Genomic DNA, 25064 nt, shown 5'->3' with positions numbered 1-25064 from the left:
CCCGTTTGGCTACTTGATAAATCATGCTATTGCTTTTTATTGTGATGTACCATGCTAAAGCTGATGGCTACTTGATAAATCAGCTAATAACATTGGCGTCTGAATCGCTGTAATAAACTGCGAACTAATGAGAATTGGTTAAATGAAAAGAATTAGGGAAATTTACATAAGTAGCACACAATTCTTATGTATTTACATATCTCACACCTAAACTATACTATATTTACAAACATAGAACTTTGGTGCATTAAACGAATGCATGAAAAGGTGTATTTCACTTTTAAAAAGTAATAATAATGCTATTTTTGATGTGATCTAAAAAATTTGTGTTATGTGTGTAAATATAAAAGTTTAGGTGTGAGATATGTAAATACATAAGAATTGTGTGCTATGTATGTATATGCCCCAAATATTTAACATGATTAATTATTAACAAATAATGTCAATTATATTTATCTTTAAAATCATTTAAAATTTATTAATTAAAATTTCTGTATCTGTGAATAAAATTAAAAATAAGTACTAATAAAAGTATAGAATAATCTATAAAGAATTACATAATAGATTTTTTTTTCACGAGGAAAGTAATTTTGTAGCATCCATCTCTTAAAATCACTAAACATTATCATCGCAAAATATATATATATAATAGTTGAATTTTTGTGATAATATCAAAAGATAATTAAAGTACTTTTGTCTTATGAAAAATTAAGAATATTTTCAACAAAGTTACATTTTCGAAAGCATGCTTAGAGCTTGTTTGACATCACATTTGTTTACTATTTTTGTTTTAATATTTTCTTTTATTTTTAAAAATATGTTCGGTTGGTATACTTTTTATATATTTTTAATTTTTATTATAAAAAATTCTCAAAACACCTAAAAGAATTTTTAAATATTTTTAAAAATAACTACCTCAATCAAAAATGTTTTAATTTAAATCAAAACAAAAAGTAAAAATAAAAAACAAAAAATAAATGTGATCCCAAACAATCCCTTAGCTTTTCCGTAACCCAATTTTAGCTTTTCCCAAACAACAGTTGATTCAACTTTCACTACTCCTCAAAACTGAATATGCTGCCTTGAAAGTTAAAGCACACAATCTGCTGACAATAATTATGGCTAGATGTGTCCCAAGCAGTATTCCCTGTGAAACTAACAATTGCACATAACACAACTCTCAATCTAAACAAATATATGACTGAAAATATTTAATGGCCATAATTAAAGTCGAATAGGGCAAATCTTATTCTATACACATAACAGACAACAATCAGAACTAACAAAATTGGCAACAATATCTAATTTAGTAATGGGCTTAGCTTTCTTAATGTATGAAGCAATATTAAAACATCATAGAATTCTATATCAATATTAAGGTGGTTCAGACAATCATGTTTCCTATTTTACCATTTAGCATTGGTTACCATATTCTGATCTACAGAGTTTGAATGTAACAAGAAAAAAAAAATCAATGTATGCCTTGGTGTAGGCATCATTATTTAATAAAAATTAAATACACCTACATAAAGTGAGTTAAAAATAAATTGTTATATCACTTAAAAAGTTTGTAACATGTTAGCAAAAGGATAATTAAATCTTCACTGCTTCATTACAATACATTTCATATTTCCCGTCATCCACACTCCACTAAATTTGTAGCCTCTAATTATTCGTTTTATTGTTGAGTTATCCTCCTCATTCATAAGGTTATTAGTCTAGTCTAAAACTTGAAGCACTTGTATATACACTTGATTTAACGTATTCCCATGAACACATCTTATTTCTCCAACTCTTGATGATCATTTCGCATCATTTCAGATTAAGTTATCAACATAAAAAACCATCTCATCTTTAGCATTAGAAGCATTAGCACCCTCTTAAATCAAGGCAAGGCATTTATCTCACTATTTGTGGATTAAGGAAAGGCACTTGCCGAAGCACTCCTTAGTAATAGTGCATTTCTAGGAGATTAAAGATACAAGAAGGCCTCAGCTCACCAACACAAAAAACTCAACTCACCCTTAACAATAATGATAAATGTATATCTATCATTCATTGTATAAAAATTTCTATATTTGAATTTGACGAATAAGCCGTGTAAAGTTTTGGACGTTAATAGGGCTAGCTTGGTTGCTTTGCCTTGAAACTAGGCTGACTAAATAAAAACTTTATATTATACAAACCTTGATGCAAAATAAAATAGTATAATATGAATAAAATAATGATATTATATACTATTCAAGGAGATTAACAAACATACAAAAAAAATCCTATTTATTTACATAACAAACATCTAAATCTTTATATTTACAAGTATAATATCAGAGTATCAAAATCACAACACATGCATAAAAAACAGTATTTCACTTCAGATAAGTTAATTTTAGTGGTATCCTTGATATAAATAAAGATTAGCATGTTATATAAAAGTAAATATAAAAATTTAAGATTTAGATATCTATAGAAGTATGAATGAAGTGGTATGTACGTAAAACTCCCCATTATTTTTTAGTCATTTTAAAATGGATGCAGATGACAATTCAAGATTGGTTTGGATTACATGATATTCAAGTGTGCTTAGGCATAGTCTACATGCTTAGCTTGGTTTGACATTGTAAGTCCTAATTAACTTCTATAAACTAATCTGTCTTATATTTCCTCTTCTAGCATCTAAATTGTTTTCCCTCAACAACAAGAAGCCTTTATCCCACTAAGTGAGGTCGGCTACATGAATCCTTTTTCTCCATTGTGTTATATTGAGTGTCATATTTTCATTTAATTCTAATAAATTAAGATCATTTTTTATACAACATGCCCAAGTCCTTTTAGGTCTACCTCTACCTTTCTTAACATGAATCAAATCTAGAGTCTCTACTCTCCTAACCAAATCATTAGTTGTTCGACGTTTAATGTGACCAAACCATCTAAGACAATCTCTCTAATATTGTCTGACACTGGAGCTACACCAACCCTTTCACTGATACATTTGTTTCACATTTTCTCTCTAGGTGTCAAGCTACTCATCCACCTAAGCATTCTCATTTCAGCAACACTTTTATGCTCTCTTTTAAAGATCAAAATAATGTGCCGTAAAGCATTGCAGGTCTCACCACCATCTTAATAAAATTTTCTTTTGAGTTTAAGTCACATAATAGGCCTGATGCATTCATCCACTTCAACCAACCAACTTGAATTCTACTAATAACATCACCAATTAAATCAATATTAATTTGAGCAATAGACCCAAAATATTTAAATCAATCGCACCTTTTAATGATTTGATCACCTGTTGTTACAATCTGCCACTAGATCTGCTACTATTAAAATTATATTATATGCATTCAGTTTTAGATCTACCCAAACGAAGGCCTTTAGAATCTAATGTAGACCTCCATAATTCAAGTTTTTTTCTGAACACTTTCTTTAGTCTTATTAAAAAAAAAGTGTCAAAGTTTTGAGAAAAAATGACTGAATTCTGAATAGCCTCGATGCCTTTTCCCTTTGCTTTCATTCCATTAAATAATAATCTTAACAATCTATTTTAGGTACAAAATATTCTGTATAATCTATTTTAGATAACTTAATCATACATATTTCCAATCTAAATATTCAGCTAAAAGGGAAACAAATCAGAATAAAGATATTGAAAATAATTTAAATAAGGGAGCTCCGAGCTCCTAATTATAGAAAACTTCCTAATTATAGAAAACTCCTAATTTAGCTGTCTGATTACTGTCCTTCCTGTTTGACATCCTCCCTCAAATTGATGTTCACTGATCAGGAAGCATCAATCTACCAACAAAAAACTTTGTCGGATCCAACACTCCTCAAGCCGTGAGTGCTGAAGCCGAAGGTGTCGAAGGTGCCAAAGCCGAGAGTGTCGAAGCCTCAAAGACAACTCTTGAACCATAACATGATTTGAGCAAAGAAAAGCAAGAAATCTTTTATCATTATCGTCCATAATTTTGAATCATAGCCACAAGAAAGATTCGCTTCCAGTTACACGATCCAAATGCTACCGATCATAGCCCACAAATAGGATCCAGTTACACGATCCAGATATTATCAATCATAGCCTACGAGTAGAATCCGCGTCCTGATTCAAATGCTACCGATCATAACTCACAAATAGTATCCAGTTACACGATCCAAATGCTATCGATCATAGCCTACAAGTAGAATTCGCGTTCTGATCCAAATGCTATTAATTCATTCCTGATCTTCATGTTAAAAGTGTTGAAGCCGAGATGTCGAAGTTGTGAGTGCCGAAGCTAAGAGTATGAGAGTGTCGAAGTTGTGAGTGCCGAAGCTGAGAGTATCGAAGCCGTGAGTGCAGAAGTCGAGATTGCCGAAGTTGTGAGTGTCGAAGTCGAAGATCAATGGTTTGCCGAAGTCGAAGATCTAGGGTTTGTCGAAGCCGAAGTCGTTGATCTAGGAAGGAGTGCTGAAGCCTTCAATCCTTGATTCCGATGAAGAAGCCGAAGTCGAAGCAGACGAAGCCGAAGTGGAAGAAGCGATCGAAGATACCGCAGAAGCAGCAATGGCTAGTGAAGGAGATCAGAAGCAGACGAAGCCTTCGATCCTTCGCCACCCTGTCGTCAATTTTAACTCCGAAAACGAAGGCCATGCTCCGCTACTTTCCTCACTTCCGAGCCACAAGCAAGACCGAACCAGGCCCACCTCCTTGTGTTGCGATGACCAGACTGCTAAATAGGAAGACCATTAAGTTGCTCCTGTTTAGAAGATGATGAATGGTTGATTAATCTGCTCAGTCAGTCGTACTTCTCTCTCCACGAATAAACGAGAAAAAACAACCAGGATAGACTTAGAACAACGTCGCCAACAAGCTGGTGAAACCAGTCGCGCGCGAGATCCTCGAGGTGCCTCTCAAAGCTGATGCGCCAAAGGGCCATGAAAACATGGAGAAGGGTGCAGCCTTTAGAAAAGAAAGTCTGAAAGTCACAGTCCTTGACGAAGGAAACTATGAAGAGGAGGAATCCTATGGCGAACAATAGCAATCCTGCGAAGAAGTCCGAGATCTGGATCAGGGTCAATCGTGAGGCATCGAGCCCTGCAGTCTCTGACCAGTGACCAAACACAGAGATTTCATTCATGTAGAACATCATCAGTGCTCCGCACGTCGTCGCTACCGTCGAATGAAGCAAGCAAAATGGCGAAGAACGCCTATGATGGAGGCGATTCCGTCGAGGATGGTGGCTCCATGGACGATTGAGCTAAAATTCTACGGTAGGGTAAGCAGAACCGTAACCCTAACCCTAAGGCGGTGGAGGAGAAGAGGGATTGGGTGTCTCAAGAGCATTTTGAGTCAAAATGGGAGAGTACTGTGCAGGGAATTCGATGCAGTGATTTGTTGTGCAGTCGTCGTCTTCTTCATAGTAATCGAGAATCGAAGGATGATGGGTCCGGGGAAAACCATGCAGGGATGCCTTCATGAGGAAGAGCAAGATGAAGTAGAACGAAGACGACGCATGCAAAGAAATAATGAGATCATGAAAAGACGAGCGAGAATCACGGCAAAGAAATACCTCCTTCTGTCCCGTCCCCAATAAGGTCGGCGGGAAAGGAGTCTTGACGGTCCTTCAACGATTATCGGTGGTTAGGGCAAAATTTTAGCTCTGATACCATGTCAAAGTTTTGTCAAAGTTTTGAGAAAAATAGTTTGAAAAAAATAGGTTGAATTCTGAATAGGCTTGATGCCTTTTCCCTTTGCTTTCATTCCATTAAATAATAATCTTACAATTTATTTTAAGCACAAAATATTCTTTATAATCTATTTTAGATAACTTAATAATACATATTTTTAATCTAAATATTCAGCTAAAAGGGAAATAAATCAGAATAAAGATATTGAAAATAATTTAAATAAGAGAGCTCCTAATTATAGAAAACTCCTAATTTAGCTGCTTGATTTCCGTCCTTCCTGATTGATAGAAGGATGTCATCAGCGAAAATCATACACCAAGGTACATCCTCTTGTACATGTCCAGTAAGAGCATACATAACTAAAACAAAATGATATGGGTTTAAAGTCGATCCTTGATTTAATCCAGCTGCAATAGGAAAATACTTCGTCAATCCTCCTGTTTGAGCACATGTAATAGCTCTAGTATACATATCTTTAATTACTTGAATATAAGTCATAAAATGAATTTCCTTTTCTAAAACTCTCCAAAGAACTTCTCTTGGAACCTTCTCTTGGAAGGAACCTTATCGTAAAGTTTTTTCTAAACCAACAAAAATCATACGTAAATCCTCCTTACTCTTTCTGTACTTCTCATCAAACCTCTCAATATTTTTTTTTCTCTCAAAGGTTACATGATATAAACTACCTCCAAGTCTTGTTGGTTATAAGGATTTGTAAATTTTGCTGCTAGTCAGTTCTTCAACTATGACTTACAATTTGAATTATTGCAGTCAATATTGAAACTTGAAATTTTGGGGTATAGTTGCATGTTGCCTTATAGCATGACTTTTAAGATGTCTCCTGCTACCATGGTCTCCTTTGCAAATTTTTTTCCTTTTATTTTTTTTTTTGTTGATCTATATTTCCAGGATTTTAACAATTAACCGGTCGATTCTATCTTTTGATTTTGAAGAGATTTGTGATTATATATAGAAATATCCGAGACACAAAAAGTAGTTTCATTGATATTCTACGTTAAGTTTATGTAATTTTCCTCTTTGCTTAATTATTGGTTGGAGGTGATTCTTTCAAGGGTGATGCATTTGGAAGCAAAAAATTGTAAAGGCTATATCCTTATATTGGTAAGGCTTGGATTGTTATATTGTGATTTATATCATTTGCTTTTTTTTTTCTCAGATTTATTTATTGATTTACTTGCATGATTGATTACTATCAAATCTGTACAAGTTGATTTTACGATAACCATATGAGTTTCAAATCAGCACAATTTTCATCAAATGAATATTAAATTATCATTTATGCGGAATTACATTTTTCTTTTTCATTTAAAGTGGTGAATAATTCATAAAATTATAAGGTTGTAATTGTTAATATAGCCTCATGAACATGATTTTATGCATTTTATACTAAATTTGTATTAGAAAATCATAGATCTTAAGACTTCCTGTCTATATTAAAATCAATGTATGATTTTTCTTACTACAAAGTACATGTTGTGAGCCCGGTCTATTGCTGAAATTTCGGAAGTTCTGAATTCTCTTTGCAAAATATCTAAACAATCGTCCACTTCTAGCTCTGCAGGATTATCTTAGTAGAGATAATAATACCCTAATTACAACTTCAAGGACGCAGTTTAGGGTTAGTGAGTTATAGGAAGTTTTGGTTTTGCAACTCATCCTGCTTGCCTTGCAATCATCTCATGCGGAATACTACAACCAATAGTTTCTATTAATACTTTATAAGTCATTCCACATAATTGCATAATGAAGATATGAATGAATAATTGATAGTTACTATTGTCAAAATTAGGCATATTATTATAAGGCAATCATGTTATGCAATAGAAATCATGATGTCATAACTCCCTTAGTTTTTAACCAACAGTTCTTTCAGTGATCATTGAGATTTTAAAGGAAGCATAATTTCTTATATATCCTGCTCAAACAAATAGCACATTAGTTGGAAATAAAGTGAAGAATTCCAAGGGACTGGGTTCAAATGCTCACTGTACCCGGGAAAAAAATCCCCATCTGTCCAACGATCTTCGGCCAAATTTAAATCATATTGAAATGTAATCTTTTGTTGTATCAGAGAGATGACAGAAAACTTGACAAAATAGATAAATAATTATTAACAATGATTCCATAATCGATAATGGCAATCTTATAACTCAATTGATTGCATCAGTGTTTGTCATGCATCTTTCTCATATAAGTAATTCATTTGACAAAATTCGACCTTCAATGTATCAATGTTATGGTAGCATACAATGAAATCTAAAAAACTTCACACAAATGTTTAAGTTAATAAATCAATCTGATGTCAAACACTCAAGGTGAGAAGATAATACAAAGAATTGGTATGTATTTAAACGCCCCTAAAAAAAAATAGCGTCGGCTACATAGTACAGTAATGAGTGCAGTGCAAAAGAGTAAATCGGTAATGAGTAACTGTGCAAAAAAATAAACCCCATAAGAAAGAAAGCAAAAGCGGAAGCAAAATTAATATGTAGAGTTGAGAATTTAGTGAAGCAGGAAAAGGTTTGGCTTTGAAGCCAAATCATAGTAGAGATAGATTTTCTTGAAGCTGAGAAAACCTAGAAAAGGACTTGAATGATCTAAATGTAGTAGTAATTAGAATAGGATGTTTGAGCTCAAGTGCTTCAGAATGATCGACAACCAATAGAGGTAAAAAGACTACACATGTGCAAGCACAAGCAAACCTAAGAGGATGATACATGAAGCATGAACAATGCCAATGTGGTTGCACAAGCTTAATGATGGTAATGCTCAACTTTTGCGTGTAAGGATCAAGATGCAAGTAATGATATCGTTGTAAATGACCACTCAATGGTGCAAAAAGCTCAATATTGCGTGAGGCTATTGACATGGTGTATGCTGTGTGGTGTGGAAATGTTAGCGAGCAAAATACAATTTAGGCATAAGAAATTCATGAGAAGGATCAAAGGGTTTCTTGAAGTTTACATATGTGATTCTTCATGTTGGTTGGTTGTAATGTTGCACTCTGTGAACAGTATCACGAGTAAGAGTATGTGCTAGAGAAAATAGTGAACTAACAGATAAGATCAAAGTGAGCAGCAGGTCAATGAAACCAACAAATGAGGATCCTAAACTGTTATAAGACATGCGAAGCTGAGACTGAATGAGGGAGAGAAGATAGGAAAAAAAAATTCAATTACAAATCTAATCAACTTCTTAAGAAAAAATAAATTTAAGGATCATCTATTTAGTGAAATAAAGTTGTAAGAAATCATCAAATTTGAATTAGAAATCTAATCATATCTGAATATAAAATAATTCAAAGTTCGAACATGACAATACCAAAAGAGGATATTTTATAATAATTTGAAACAAAAATAAATAAATAAAAACTAATAAAGGTAGATGGATCTATACTTAATTACTATTGTCAGATCACACCGGCTATGTATTAAACCACAAGTCAATTTTTCAACAGCTTATCTTCAATAAAACTACTCCTATCATCTCTCTAATAAAATATTTCTCTTTATCAATCCTAATTTTGCCGTGTATCATTTATAACCACACCCAACTTGATTTTCAATGATTTTGAAACTCACAGGAACTCAATTACAAAATTTATTTTTTTAGATTATCCAAGCTTATTCTAGTTTAAAACAGTCCTTACGTTTTCCATAGATATTCAAAATTTTCAAACACACCAACTATTCAAACAAAGACCTTAATCTTGGTAGCTCTACTATTCATAGGCCTTCATCGCTAAATAAACTAGCCTCATATCAAGATACCACAAAAATCTAACCCATATTATTATATAGAAAATTTGATATTCAATTCTTGATATTAGATAATCAATACCATCTATCCAAGTAAATGACCAACAATTTTTAATGACTTGTAATCGAGATGCTCGTTGCATGAACATTCCATTATAACCATGCACCTATCTCTTATCAACTAATCGATGTTTATGCAAACATTGCAAGATAATGTATGAGGCTAAGCTTAGAATAATATAGAAATAAAATAATCCTTCCCTCTTATAATTACCATAAGTAAATCCCAACTATACCTGTACTAACATGGAGATAATAATTACCGCCACCATGAAGGATTTGGTATAAAACAAATAAAATCAATAATTCCTGCATTCAAGATCGATCAATTGATGACATAGCATCGATAAAAGAATTGAGTTCTTACGAAAAATTAAACATTCCTTCTTAAGAAAAATTATAAATTTATACTTATGGGATGTTTCACTTAGAAACTTGACTAAGAAAACGAAGTCAATCTATTTTTCACAAATGATGCATTTATAACAGCATCCTTAATATGGAAGGCATTAACGCATAATATTTGACAAGTTGCAGCAAACAGCTTTTGTTAAATATGGGTTTATTCCAATCATCACAATTCAAGCTTAAATCAAGAACCAAATCAATTTGCTAATATTAAGTTAATAACTCATATTATATAGCAAAAGCAGGTACATTAATTGCCAAAAAGAAAACGCACATACAGTAGAAGGTGGATGTTCCCTATAGAAGGATATTACACCATGGTTAAGAAAAAGGAACAATAGAAATTGCTATCCTTAGAATGGTTAGCTGAGGCGTTATTTCATTTATGTAGCATGCAACAAAAACTAGAAAGATTTATATACATACCACTCAATTCCTATGTATTTACATATCTAACACCTAAACTTCAATTTTTACATACATACCACATTACCTATGCATAAAAAAGGTGTATTTCACTTTTTAAAAGTTACAATGGTGGTATTTTTGATGTGATATGAGTAATATAAATGTAAAAAAGAAAAGTTTAGGTGTTAGATATATATAAATATATAGGAATTGTGTGCTATGTATCTAAATGCCCCTAAAAAGTAAGGAGAACAGACATATTAGGATAAGCACCCCCTCAAAATATTTCTAAATTGGACATAAATCTATCAGCATTTAGGATTGATACAGGATGAAAAAAAAGTAGCGCTCTTTGCGCTTGCAATAATTTTAGTAAAGAGATCACCCCTAGATCTACTCTAATTTTCTTTGATGTTCAGTTTAAGTTAGCCGTTTACCACCGCTATTATAACTTCACTTAAAAATCGAAAGCTTAAAATTGCAAAGTACAAATGGGTCTTTCGAGTGTGAAAACAAAGTTGTTTCATTCTAATAGCTTCAGAGATTGTCACGAGTAGTATCGATGAGTCCAATTCAACAAGTCTCATTAACTCAAAATCATCAAATCTAAATTAATTCGAACTTAAATAAATATCCGAAGAGCCAATATGACTCCAAAAAAAAAAATTCTTTCTGAGCATAGCTGAGATCAATTCGAGTTACTAAAATTAAAAATAAATGAGTGAAGAATGAAAGGTTTCAACTTGATGCCTTGTGCATGCACGATGGACCATTAAAACCACACTTCATTTAGATATTATGCTCAGAATTTGATTATTGTATTTAATACATCAGAAGGTAAAAACAACTGCATCTCTAAATTTAAGTAAGGGACATTTACATACAGAGCATATTGTTCTTATATATTAACACATCTCACACCTAAACTTTCATATTTACACACATAGCACTCAAATCTTTAATATCACATCAAAAATCAATCAAAAATAGCACTATTACCATTTTTTTAAAATGAAATACACATTTCATGCATAGGTTTAAAGCTGCCATGTAAGTAAATATGAATATTAAGGTGTGAGATATGTGAATGAATAAGACTTGTGTGTTAGGTGTGTAAATTTTCTTTAAATTATATATAAACATTCTGAAGTCATGCAGTAATCACGTATGAATTTCACTCAGTCTAAAAGCAGCTTAGATGCTTTCAGAAAAAGATAAAAGAAATGAAGATTGAAAGAATACCTGCAAGGTCAAGATGTGTTCGAGTAAGCTTCAGCCAATCCATTTGACTGTATCCCTTCTCAAAGGGCACTTTGGCACGCACTGCTGGCTTTCTAAGCAAAGGCTTCTGTCCCTCTAACCCATTTAGTGAATCTCTGTTGGTTCCAGCTTCAACCAGTGATTCATTGGATTTGAAATCTGATTTTGGTGGAAAACCAATAGATGTTACATAATTTTTAGGAAAACTAGCAGATGAACCTTTATCCTGGAAAGAATTATTATTCTTCAATTCTTTGACATCAGAAAAGGTATCTCTAAGGTTGATCTTATTGACATCGGGAATTGCCTTAGGTGACTCAACATGATCATTATCTGCTTGTGAATCAACCTACACAGGGTGTATGTTCAATTTGAAGATGAACAATATATTGAATGGCATAAATAAGTAAACATAATTTCTTTTGGAGGAGTATGTAAAGAACAAACTAATGAGAAATCGCAAATTAAAAGAAAATTCTAGTGTTTAGGAAACAGGACCAGTCAGTTAGACCGTAAACAGGTGGCTGGTCATGTTTGAAACAAATGATGGACCTTCTCTATCTTTGAACTGTCAAGCAGAGGTCGAACCGCCGTTTCAACAGACAAATAGGAGAACCGGGCTTGGGAAGAGAGAACGAGAAGATGGGGACTTGGGAAGAGAGAATGAGAGAGAGAGAGAGAGAGGAGGAGGAGAAAGCCTCATCATTACGATAAGTCAGAGGGAAGGTGAGAAGTAGTTTTACTAATTTGGTGTTAAGGGCATTAGTGCCTATGCAATAGAATAAATAGTAAATACTTTCATAAGAAAGTTTATAGGGCAACACCCCCGCCCCCCCCCCCCCCCCCCCCCCCCACTTTTTTTATTATTAAGAATTTTTTTGGGAATGGGGCTAGCTGCACATATGGAGAGAGCTTGATGGCTCTGTTGTAGTGTACTAAAAAGAATTTATTATTTATTTATATTTATAATATTAAATTATTATTGTATTATTTAAATCAAATTTAATAAATTTTATATTTATTACGTCATTCGGTTCAACTCTGGTCAAACCAATGAACATTGAAGATTTTCATCTTCCGGTTTGATGTCTGGTCCGGTTTTCACAACAATGAAAAATTAAGCTAATAAAATTATCCGCTTGTCGATATATATATATATATGTGTGTGTGTGTGTGTGTGTGTGTGTGTGTGTGTGTGTGTGTGTGTGTCTGCCCTTTTGTTAAGAAGTCGAGTAGAAAATGTGAGAAAACAGCACTCTTTTTCTCTTATTTAGAAATTTCAACCTTGATTGAGAAATGCAAGTTCGCTCTTATTGAAAAATTTCGATGGGGGAACCCACTTATGGAAGTTGTCAGAAAGAAATTTGATGATCTAAAACTAGTAGGTAAGTTAAAAGTGAGTCCTTTGATGGGAGACATGTGTTGATTCAATTAACCATAGCTCAAGTCTACGCTAGGATTTTCTCTAAAAAATATCTTAACATTGCAGAAAAGTCAATGAAGTTACTCAAGTGGTCTCCTGATTTTGACCCAAACCATGAACCTCACGCTGTACCAGTATGGTTTAGTTTACCTAATCTCAAACTACATTTTTTTAATCATCAGGTACTCTACTCTATTGGGATCATATTTGGGAATCTTCTGAAGTTAGATCTACCCACCTTTAATCTAACCAGGCCTTCAGTTAGAATACTTGTGGAAAGAGATACCACTTCACCTGATATTATAGAAGTCTGGCTGGGCACAACACATAATGGATATTGACAACAAATTGTCATGGAATATAGACCTTTTTATTGTACCCAATGACCAGTAAGGTTTAGTTTACCTAGTCTCAAGCTGCATTTTTTTAATCATCAGGTACTCTACTCTATTAGGATCATATTTTGGGATCCTATAAAGATAGATCTACCCACATTTAATCTAACCAAACCTTCTGTTATCAGAATACTTGTGGAAAGAGATATCACTTCACCTGATATTACAAAAGTCTGGTTGGACACAACACATAATGGATATTGACAACAAATTGTCATGAAACATATACCTTTTGATTGTATCCACTGTAAAATGTTTGGGCATACCCTTGACAAATATCATAGGCTCCATCCTAACTTGAAATCTAAAGCTCAAGTTCATAAGGATGAGTCTAACACCACTGCTCTGGACACATCTACTCCACTTGTGAAAGAAATTACCACAAGATAGGAATTGATGTATGATTTAATTGCCCCTGGGGACCCCCCTAACAATATTGTTTTTGTTTCTGCGATTGATGTGTTGTCGGATGGCTCTGCTGGGCAACCTACACATTCAAACCTTATTGAAAACAATACTCAAGGTTCCTTACCTACAAAGGACAATGTTTGGACCAATAATCAAGAGAGTCTTGCAGCTCCTCATCTTCAGGAACTATTTGGTGCAGAGGCGATAATTCATACTTCACATAAACTAGAACCTATTGTAGTTACAACGGTTGGCAATCGTTCTACCGCGGTTCCACCACCTCATCCAAATGAGCAAGTCATTACCTTTTGTTAGGCACAAGTGACTCATCAGCTTATACATGCCCGACAATCTGTTGACCAACACACTAATTAGATGAGTCAGTCTTCGAATGAGGAATGGCATATTTATACATCCAGGAGAAAGAAGAAGAATATAGATCTACTTGAGCTCAGGAATCTAATAAATGATACACTGGTTACTTCGGGTAATGACACGCAACTCACTAATTTATTAGCTGGCTCCCTTTCTAGAACTAGAGGCAGAGACATGACTAAATTGGGTCGTTCCTAACTTTTTAAGCGTTTTGGTGGTTTTTGGTCTTACATGTATCTTTTCTTTTTTTGGGATTTTTGTGTGTTGTACTGTGTGGGTAGGGTGTCCATGTGGGTAGGGTGTCTTTTTTGGGCCCTCTCGTATAACCTATCTGTATCTTTTACATTTTAATATATTAGCCCTTGGGCATTTTTAAAAAATATATAAACATATATATATATATATGCAAAGATTGACATAGAAGAATACTCAGCTAACTACTCCTTATTAGATTTGTTATATGAAACAAAGAATTGCAAAATTAAAATCTTATATAGCAACCTGATGAATTCCTAGAGTGAGAATTTACGAGAGAATATGTCATTTGGAGGACACAAAGACTGTGGAGTCAAGGTGGACTTACTCGAGTTTGAAGGAGGCATGGATCCCGATGGATTCCTAGATTGGCTACAATCTGTTGAGCGAATATTTGAGTATAAGCTGTCAGACGATAGACGGGTCAAGCTAGCCGCCATCAAACTGAAGAAGAGCGCTTCCTTATGGTGGGAGAATGTGCAGAAGCCGAGGAAAAGATAAGACAATGAGAAGATTAAAAGATGAAAGAATATGAAGAAAGCAATGCATAAGTACCTCTTACCCCACAATCTCCAAGATATGTTCCCGAAACTCCAAAACTTACAGTAGAGGAAATTTTCAGCAGAGGAGTTCACAACCCAATTCGATCACTTACAGCTAAAGTACGAGATGACGGAGCCAGAGAAGAATACGATAGATGAATATCTTGGGTGGTTTGCATTAAAGGTGGAGAGGCAGCAGAAGCAGGGCAAACAACCACCACCAATCAAGCAGTCACACAATTGGGGGCACCATCAGGAGCACACCGCGGGGAGTTGAGAAAATTGATTCATATACGGACAAAGCCACCCCCAATGAGAAGAAGCCAACAATAGTACCTGCCAGAAAATGCTTCAAATGCCATGGGATTGGGCACATAGCCTCCAGTTGCTCGACGAGCAATGTTGTATCTTGTACTGAGCAAGGCGCCAAGAAAGAGATTGGAGAGAAGCAAAAAGCTCGGGAATAAGGTGAGGTATATCAACTTCGACCCGATGAGGTAGAAGCACTTGTGATTCGACGGATTATACAGGTTGAAGACATGAGTGATCCACTTTAACTTCTCCAAAATATTTTCTACACCTGTTGCACAGTGAACGGACAGGTATGCAGTTTTATCATCGATGGGGTAGCAGCAAGAACATGGTATCAACTCAGATGGTAGAAAAATTATGGCTGGTGACACATAGGCATTCCCAGACATATTCACTAACGTGGCTAAAAAAGGAGAATTGGGCCAGCATCAACCGGAGATGCCTGACAGAGTTTTCGATCAGAGGCCAGCTCCCGGACCAGGTGTGGTGTGACGTGGTCCCAATGGATGTCAGCCACTTCTTATTAGAAAGACCTTAGTAGTTTGATTGAAGGACCAAGCAAGATGGATTTAGAAACACATATATGCCCAACAACTTTGTTTTGTGTTATTATCTTCTTTTATTTTGAGTCTTCATTGTAACTTTAATTAAGTAAGCAATAATATTCATATTTCTGTGTCATGGTTTGGGTTAACTCCAGTATCACTAAGACCATGCAGTCTTAAAAATTGCTTATAGGGGCATTTACATACATACCACCCAACCCTAAGTTATTTACAAGTAACACCCAAATCTTTCAAATCACATAAAAAGTTATCATCATTTTAACTTTGAAATAGAAAAGACACCTTTTCAAGCATAGAAAAGGTAGCATTTATGTAAAAATGGAAGTTTAGATGTCGGATATGTAAATATATAGGTATCGAGCGGTTTGTATGTAAATCTTCCTTGCTTATATTCAACTCATTAAAGAGAAAAATGTGCTAGTGCCCGAATTTTTATATTCATCCAGAATACACGATCCTGACACTTAAGAATAAGAGAAACGCAAGTTCATATCAATTAGTGTTTTATTAACTTTTCATAAATACTCAAAAGTTTGACTAACATAAGTTATAAGAGTAATTATGGTTCACTTTTGCTAAAATTTTCTTAAACGCCAGAATATTCTTCTCAGATTAAGAAAAAAATAAGACTTTGTCATCCACTCTCTTTTATATACCCTGCATAATGGGCGGCCATTATTCATAGGACTAAAAAAAACAAAGAAAGCAATTGGCAAATCACTTTATTAATTATTTTTATTTGCATACCAATAAATTTGGCCAATATATAGTATCAAAATGAAAAGGTTTTGACAGAGAAAAAAGGTATCTCAGGTTAAAGCCAATACAGATTATGTCTTCCGTGACGGAGAGTCATTGTTCTCACCTAGAATCAACCATATAGAATTAAAAGAACAATAAAAATATCCTATACATAACAGTTTGTAGAACTCAACTTACCTTGCAAAAGGTGAAGTCAACTGTATCCTTGTCATCCATTGCGAACTTTCGTTATGCAGTTATAAAAAATAAATTGTATTAGCATCCAATAAGTCCTCCCAGATATATGACAAGCCTGCAAAACATGTGTAAAATAGCAGAAAATATAAACAAAAAAGGTTGACATTTGAGTATTTACAAGACAATATCCACCAGCATGAAAGAATTGAGATTTTTTTTATATAACATTATCACTTTTCACATTAAAATACCTACTCATTCAAAACTGCTTAACGAGCATGTAATTCCTAAGGGTAAAGGTAAAGAAAATATATAGGACACAAATGGCGTAAATTGCATGGAAAATGTAAATCCACAAAAGAAAAAAGTGATAACACCATGTCGATGATAAAAAGAAAAAAAAAAATTTGCTTCAAAGGCTCTCGGTGAATTATTGGGCCAAGAGGGTAACAAAATGATCAAACTAGAAGGATATTTTATCAAAAAATATTAGTCAATATAATTATACCTTTAGGAAAAAAAATGAGTTTGTAAATTTGAACTACAAAAGAAGTTTATTGTACTTTATATACAAATATCTTAATACTTGTAATTTTAATCATTCGTCATGCAATCCTGATGAAAAAATGTGGCAGTTCCTAAAGCACTTTTTCGCCAAATAAAAAAATTACCAAAGTCAAAATCGGTAAAGATAATTAATAATTCAAAACTCATAGCTATTATATATATTAATAATCCCGAAATTTTTATGTTTGCTAATATTAAGAAAATCTCTCACACAGTAACATTGCTCCATATATACTAGTTGATTTCTTTCCTTATTCAAAATTGTGACTTTTTTAAGATATGTTAACAGTAATCTGCATTTCTATGGTAGGGTAAGGACAAATCAACCGAGAAAAAAGCAACAGGATCTAAATTAATGGATTTAATTGCATATTAATTTCACCTTCCTCGCTAAAATAGGTTAACTAAACTAATTTTGATACCAACATGACTTCGCTTTGGCTCATTGTCGGCCTTTAATTCGAAAATATTTTAGATTTGAAAATAGTTTTAATAAATATATAGGTGATTTTGGTTTTTGAAAATAATATTTTAATTTTGAAACAAATGAGATCAAATAAATCTCACATATTCGATAGTTTAGATAGTTGAGTGTGATACAGCAAGTAATAAATTATCCTGAATGACAAACATATCACTTGTAGTAAACTTAACCACCTGAACTAAAGAGTGAAACATTTGTTTGATCTGCGAGATATTTTTAAGTGTGACCAACAAGTTCCTCTACCTAATATAAAGATTAGATAAGATTTATTTTACATGGGTTCTTTGTTACCTTTAGAGGCAATCTCCTATAGTTAATTACATCTTAAATAATTGGGGCACTTAAGAAAACTCTCGATTAAGATCAGTGGTTCTATCATCAATATTCTCAAAGTTTAGGTTTCCAAGATTGGACATAGGAAAATCAAAAGAGAATGACTCAAAGAAGAATAATTATTTTAAGAGTCCAGAGGAACGAAAAGTATGGGATGTCACGGATCCGAGGAAAGCCCCGGTGACTTCCCAACTATCCTAGTATTTGACTTTATGACTTTGAAATGATATTATTTAGAGTTTCAATCCTGTCAATTTTATTATTTATGGCTTACACTCGCACGATATCCGATCGTACAAGCCTAGGAAGATAGAAGGGTTTACGTCATACCGCACGGCAACCTCGGAATCCTAAAAGATGTTAGAACTTATATTGCACAACAGGATTATACATAAGCCTAAAAGATGAGATGAGGATTCATGTCGCACTAAGAAGACCACCTTGAAGTCCAATGAGTTATGTTATTTATTCTAGAAGAAGGTTTAGCTGATGTGGATCTGTTGTAGTCTTGATTCTTCTGCAGAAGTCCTTCGCTCGCATCCTCATCGTGCTGCCCATAATGTTTACTCCAAGCCCCATGCAGTAGCAGTTTCAAGTTTAGTGTCTTATATGTGAGCGTGCAATATTGTTAAGTTGGTGACTTAATGTTGTGTATCTCCTAAACTAGGCAACAATTTGATTTTTTTATTTTTTTTATCTTAAAGGTTTTGCGAACTTAATAAGCAAGTATAAGAATAAAGGAACCATAATAGCGTGGTAAAGAAATGCAATATAAAATAAATAAATAAAAATTATTATAAAAGAAAAAAGGCAGTAAAATGCAATAAATAAAATAAACATGTGTACCTGGAGGTCTTTGTCGTTGTTGCAAAAGTTTGCATTGCATATAGAAATGAATGAGCATAACAGAAGATGTAACATGCAAGACAATCGAACATTTATGTAAGAAGAACAAATGACAATGTATCACACAGAAAACTCGATGAAAATTACAAGTGATGCACGAAAATTCAAAGAAAATCATAGGAAATGCACGAAACATCGAAGGAAACCGTAAGCATTCAGGTCGGGGTGGAGTCATGTATGTGTGATCCAACACTAAGTAAAAAGTAGTCGGCCTAACAGTCACAGAAAGGATAATTCCTAACCTGGTTCATATGACTAACCTGTATTTTATTTGTCATGCACTTAAAAGATTTTTTTTTAACTAATTATGAATGTATATATATATATTTTTATATTTAAGGAAATTTTCATAACTTAGAAAGTGAATGAGTCAGTCATATTGTCAGGCTGGAACTTCCAACTGTCTATAAAATCAAGGGATAACCTTTTACTAAGTATTAGAAAGGAGGTACTGTCAATCTTTCATTTCCTCAAGGTCACTAGGTTATGATTGTGCTAGAACTTCTCACACATACCTAGATGTATTTTTCATCATTGTCCTCAAATCTCGTAACCATCCAACTTACAACCTTGCTTGATGGTTCAAATATAGTGACGGCTATATATGAGCGCTTATGTTTCAAAAATAAATGCCTAAATCAAACCAAGAAGCAAAAATAGAAAAGAAGAAAAATTGTATGAGAGAGAGGAGGGATTGATCCATTTGAAATAGAAAAATAATAAATGATGGAACAACCCTCAAAACTGCATGTAAAATTATTTCCAAAAGCTAGTTTAAAACCTCTAACATACCCACATTTCAAGAAGAAACAAAAAAAAAATTTCAACACTTAAGCCTCTTCCCAAAGTTAACAGGAAGTACCAAATGAGGACAACAATGGGATAGTCTCCTAAATGACCAAAGGAAGACACCAACAATTCCCAAATTGAGGTAACAGAGAGAGGGGGAAGAGAGGCAAAATCCCAATAACAGGAAACAACTGTAGCCACGTGTAAGGGAAGGAAGCATCCACAACAGGCCATAAACAACACTAAGAGATGCATTTTAAAAGGATTGAAAAGAATGCCCTAAGCATGCTACTACAGAGTTTCCCGTACATTCAACCATGTATATTAATAAAACCGTGAAATAGAGGGCAGGTAAGAAGCAAAAGTGGCCCCAAAACATCACCCTAAACATGCCAAGATGAACTTCGTCATACTTAAATATGTTCCAGCAAAAACAGCGAAGTAAAGGGGCAAGTAAGGGGCAAAGGCAACCCCAAAACATCATTCTAAACATGTCAACATAGAATTTCTGCCACATTTCAATATATTCCAGCAAAATCAATGATATAAGGGGCAAGTAAGGGGGCAAAGGCAGCTCCAAAACATCATTCTATATGTAAGATTATGCAAGCATACATTCCACCCAACACTCCTTTCTTTCTTTCCCTTCCTCTCTCTTTTTTTTTTCTTTCTTTTTTTTTTTTTTTACTTAGCCAAGAGAAGCAATAGGGCTAGAACAAATCCAACCAGCAAACAACAGTGACAGGTAGCTAAGGAAAAAAAAAATAAAGCTGCAGCTACAAAAAGAAGAGAGAAATCATTAACTTAAAGAGGAAGATAAGCCACACATACCTTGCCTAGCTTAAAGAAAGGGGAAGAAGAAGAGTAACAGAAACCCAAGAGCAGCAAACACACTAATCCAGAAACGTTGATTAAACTTTATTCTGCAATGTTTGACAATTCCTGCAATTGTGGCGGCTGCTGTAGTTTTGTTGAATATTTCTTCAATATATTGATCCTGTGGTTGTTGTGTTTTACTGATATTTTGAGTGGTTTCAGGAGATACAGTGAGCATGATTTTGATGTCATTCCAGAGAAGTTGGGTTCTTAGAAATTTGTAGTTGGTACTAATATGACTTTGTATCCACTGGGATATCATTTCAATGATAAGGGGCAGGATATCATTTCAATGATTTTGATGTGACTTCATATTATATTTTTAAATTATAAAATGAAGAATCTATCAATATAAGATGTGCATGTAAAAATCAAGCAACCAGTTGGGAGGCATAATCCGAAGGTATTTTGAAATTGGATGGATAGCTTAAAATAAAATAAGGGGCACTTTACATACATACCACCCAATTCCTATTTTTTTACATATCTAACACCTAAACTTTAGTTATTACATTTATATCACACAAATATTTCATATCATATCAAAAATACCAATTTTTTAACTGTTAAAAAATGAAATGCACATTTTTCATGCATAAGGAAAGACTGTTAGATATGTAAATACATAGGAATTGAGCGGTATGTATATAAATCTTCCTAAATATGGGGCAAAGTATAAATATTACTGTTGTTTCAACGACTAAAAAAACCAATTGCATTATTAATATAAAACCTTAAGAAAGGTAACTATGGCGTACTTTGATAGATTAATAGTTTTAAAGACTACTGCCAAATATTATTTTCCTTTAGATCACTTTGTTTATCTTTTTTTTTATTTCATTAAAGTTTTAGAAAAGAAATTAAACTTGAATTGAGCTATAATTCTCCAAATCTATTTGATGTAGCTTTAGACAAAACTATAGAGGTTTAGAATATTACAACAATCATTTTAGGACCTTGCACCTATGTCCAATATGTCTAAGAAGAATCATTAGCATCACCACTAATTCCTGTCAAATCCACACCAGCACAAAGATCACATATGACAATAGTTGATTCTATTAAATAATAGTTAAAGAATAAATTTTAAATTGTATATTATAAGTACAACATGATATATGGTTATAGTATGGCTCTACATCCAATTTTGTTATATTCAAAATTGCACTGAAATCTACACTGAAATAAGATGATGAAATTGAGAAAGAGATGACCTAAACTTGAAAAAGGTTTTGACCATAAGATCATTTCTAAACTTTAATTGAAATTGAGCCCAACATCATATATGAACTTAAACTTCAATAAGAAGTCGTGTATATCCTTGGATCGGAAACTTAACAAATTATATATATCAAAGTCAATAAACCAATCAAAAAAGTGATAATGCAACTCCTGATGATATATCTAACAATATAATCTTTAAAGAATCAACTAATATAATGGTTTTAATTTTGGTTCCTGAAGTACTTAAAAATTTTAACTTTTTTTTCTTTGAACTATAGGAACCTTACAATTGTTGTCTGTAAAGTATTATCAAGATAAGCTTTTAGATCTCTTAGAAGTCTTATTATAAATTATTATTTTAATAAAAGTTTTAATCCGATATTGCAACTTTTATCCTTCACCTCAACTAGTATAATGAACAAAGGATACTACATAGAGGTAGCTTCAATGCTTGTAATCAAGGACTATTAACACTAAAGTATTAAAAATAATCAGCCTCTAGCTTAACTTTAAAGATTTTTTTAGAGTGGAAAACTTAATTTTAACACTATCATTGTCCGGTCTCAAGCTCCGAATGCAAAAAATTGACGGTTGTGTTACGTAGTCGACGGTATAGCATGAATACAGTAAAAAAGTGTGCAAGGGCCGCTACAACGGCGCCGGGGTGTAGTGTCAAATAAGCATAGGTTCTCACATTACAGAATGATGCAGACAAAGTAGTTAGTCCATAAAACTAATATTAGGATAAGATTTTGGAATATAGATTCTCTCACCGGCAATTTAATGAAATTAACAGATATTATGGTTCATGGAAAGATAATTATCTTATGTATTCAAGAAACTAAATAGGTTGGAGAAAAGGATAAGAAGAATGATAGCTGAGGTTTTAAATATTAATATTCAGGTAGGAGTAGCAGTAGAACTTGTGCAACTATAATTATAGATAAGAGTTTGAAAGATAATATTGTAAAAATTAATAGAATTGGAGATAAAATTATAACCCTAAAGATTGTTGTTGATACTAAAATTTTTAATGTTATAAATGCTCATGCTCCTCAATTAGTTTTAGATATAAGTTGAAAAAAACATGGAATGACTTAGGAGAATCAATACAAAAGATACCTCTTAAAGAAAGAGTTTTTATGGAAAGAGATTTAAACGAACAAGTTGATAGAGTGGTAGAAAATTTTAGAAATATTCATGAAGACTACGGTTTTTGAATGATTAATGAAGAAGGTACAATCATATTGAATTTTACTTTATTATGTGTGATACGCCTAAAAAATGACTACTTTTTCATATATATTTTATACTCAATTTTAATGATTTTTAATGATATTACATTTTAAAGGAATTTTGATTTTTAATGATATTACATTTTAAAGGAAGGTATCTTGCATATTTTTAGTTTCAAGAACAAAAAATGAAGTTTTGGAGAAAAGAAGCAAAAACGGTGCAATTTGGAGCAAAAACGAGCAAGAAAGAAAATTTTGTCCTTGCACATTTCGATATGTCTTTCTATGTTTGATCGTCTTTCTATGTTTCGATATGTCTTTCTATGTTTGATCTATTTTATACTTCTCACACATTTTTGAATGAAATTACACTTTAGAGGAAGGTTGTTTTTATGCTTATTCTATAAGTCTATCTGTTAGGAACGCAACACAATTGAAACGGGGCGAAACAGAGCTAAAATGGAGTCAAACGAAGCAAAATTGTGGAGCTGCACAGGGTGGGCGTCGACGGCGTCGACGGCGTCGACAGCGCCAGTGTAGAAAACGATGTGAAAATGGTGTCGACGACACCCAAAACGGCGCCGACAGCTCCCAAGATGGTTTGGACGCTACGTTGGGCAAATTTCTAGAAGATTCAATGTATTTGGACGCTTTTTGGAAGGTTGTTTGAGACATCTCTTGGGAAATTCATCCCTACACTATAATAGAGTGTTTTTATGTCAGAAAAAATGGTGTGTGTGAGTGGAAAAATGTGGAGAATGTTTAGAGATCTTGGAATAGGAGTAGAAATATAAATTTCTACCTTTTTGGAGAGATTGGTGAGGGGAATTTGAGAGAATCTGTAAGGGAATGTTCTAGCATTGCATGGATCAGCGGGAGACTTTGTGAGAGAGATTTTCATCTTTCTTTCAAAGGGAAAAAGCTAAGTATTGTGTTCTTCATTATCTTATGATTTTATAAACACTTATCTAGTGGATTTGTTTTGATTTAATGAAATTTTTCGTTGTGTTTTCTTTGTGTTTTGTGATGTGTTTCTCTTACTCCTCTTTTGGAAATACTGGCATGAAAAGATTATGTCGTTATTTTCCTTTTACTTTTCTTTTGCAATGAGTATGATTCATGTTTAGGATATTGGGATGCATGCATGAAGAAGTTTCAATTATAAATGTGATGATTCTTACTTGCACTTCATTTACATTACAATAAGAGTCCGTTAAAGTGTTAAAATTCGTTGTAATTACATTAAAACCCGAGAAGGTGATGTAATTCTCAACAGAATGGAACCACATTCAAATTTCATGGATTGTGAAGTTCATGGGGGTTGAGTGAAAATAAATAGGAAAATATATATATATATATTGTTGGACAAAGAATTAGAGATTCTATGGTAACAGACTAAAATCCCCAATTTAGTCTTAGAATTTAAGAACTAAAGCAAGCGTTAGCCTTTAGAGGAAGGGAAGTGAGAGCTCTAGAGTGAGAGTCAGTATCCTCACAGCCTATCCACAGATTTAGGGGCTAAACCTAAGATTAGCCAATGATTTTCTATAACACTGAATCAGGGTAGAGAATTAAAATTGCTCATATTTGGCACATACAATATTTAATGTATCTCATTCTTTTACATTATCTAATTCGCTACATAAAAATAGTAGCATTTAACATCTTAAAATTCTCCAAACCAACTCATCCAGAAAGAGTTATCTTTAGAATTAATATTTACATTTAGAGTATTTACATTTAGAAATAGTTACTATCCTTACATTTAACATTCACATTTAGGATAGTTGCTAAATAAAACACCATTTTAATCGACATTCCAAACTAAGGACTAATAGTAGTAGAGGACTAAT

At 33.3% G+C, this 25064-nt stretch overlaps 1 protein-coding gene across 1 annotated transcript in view; it reads right to left on the bottom strand.

The window, feature by feature from the left end:
• The window catches only part of LOC110028897 (cytochrome b5 domain-containing protein RLF), a 40909-nt gene that overhangs the window by 11601 nt on the left and 4244 nt on the right, over positions 1-25064 (bottom strand). Inside the window, 2 exon segments of the mRNA XM_020730942.1 lie at positions 11565-11931; positions 16798-16842. Coding sequence (XP_020586601.1) covers positions 11565-11931; positions 16798-16836 — 406 coding nt within the window. The 5' untranslated portion in view covers positions 16837-16842.

The sequence above is a fragment of the Phalaenopsis equestris genome, unplaced genomic scaffold, assembly GCF_001263595.1.
Source record: "Phalaenopsis equestris unplaced genomic scaffold, ASM126359v1 Scaffold000536, whole genome shotgun sequence".
Lineage (NCBI taxonomy): Eukaryota > Viridiplantae > Streptophyta > Magnoliopsida > Asparagales > Orchidaceae > Phalaenopsis > Phalaenopsis equestris.
This window is presented reverse-complemented; position numbering and strand designations above follow the sequence as displayed.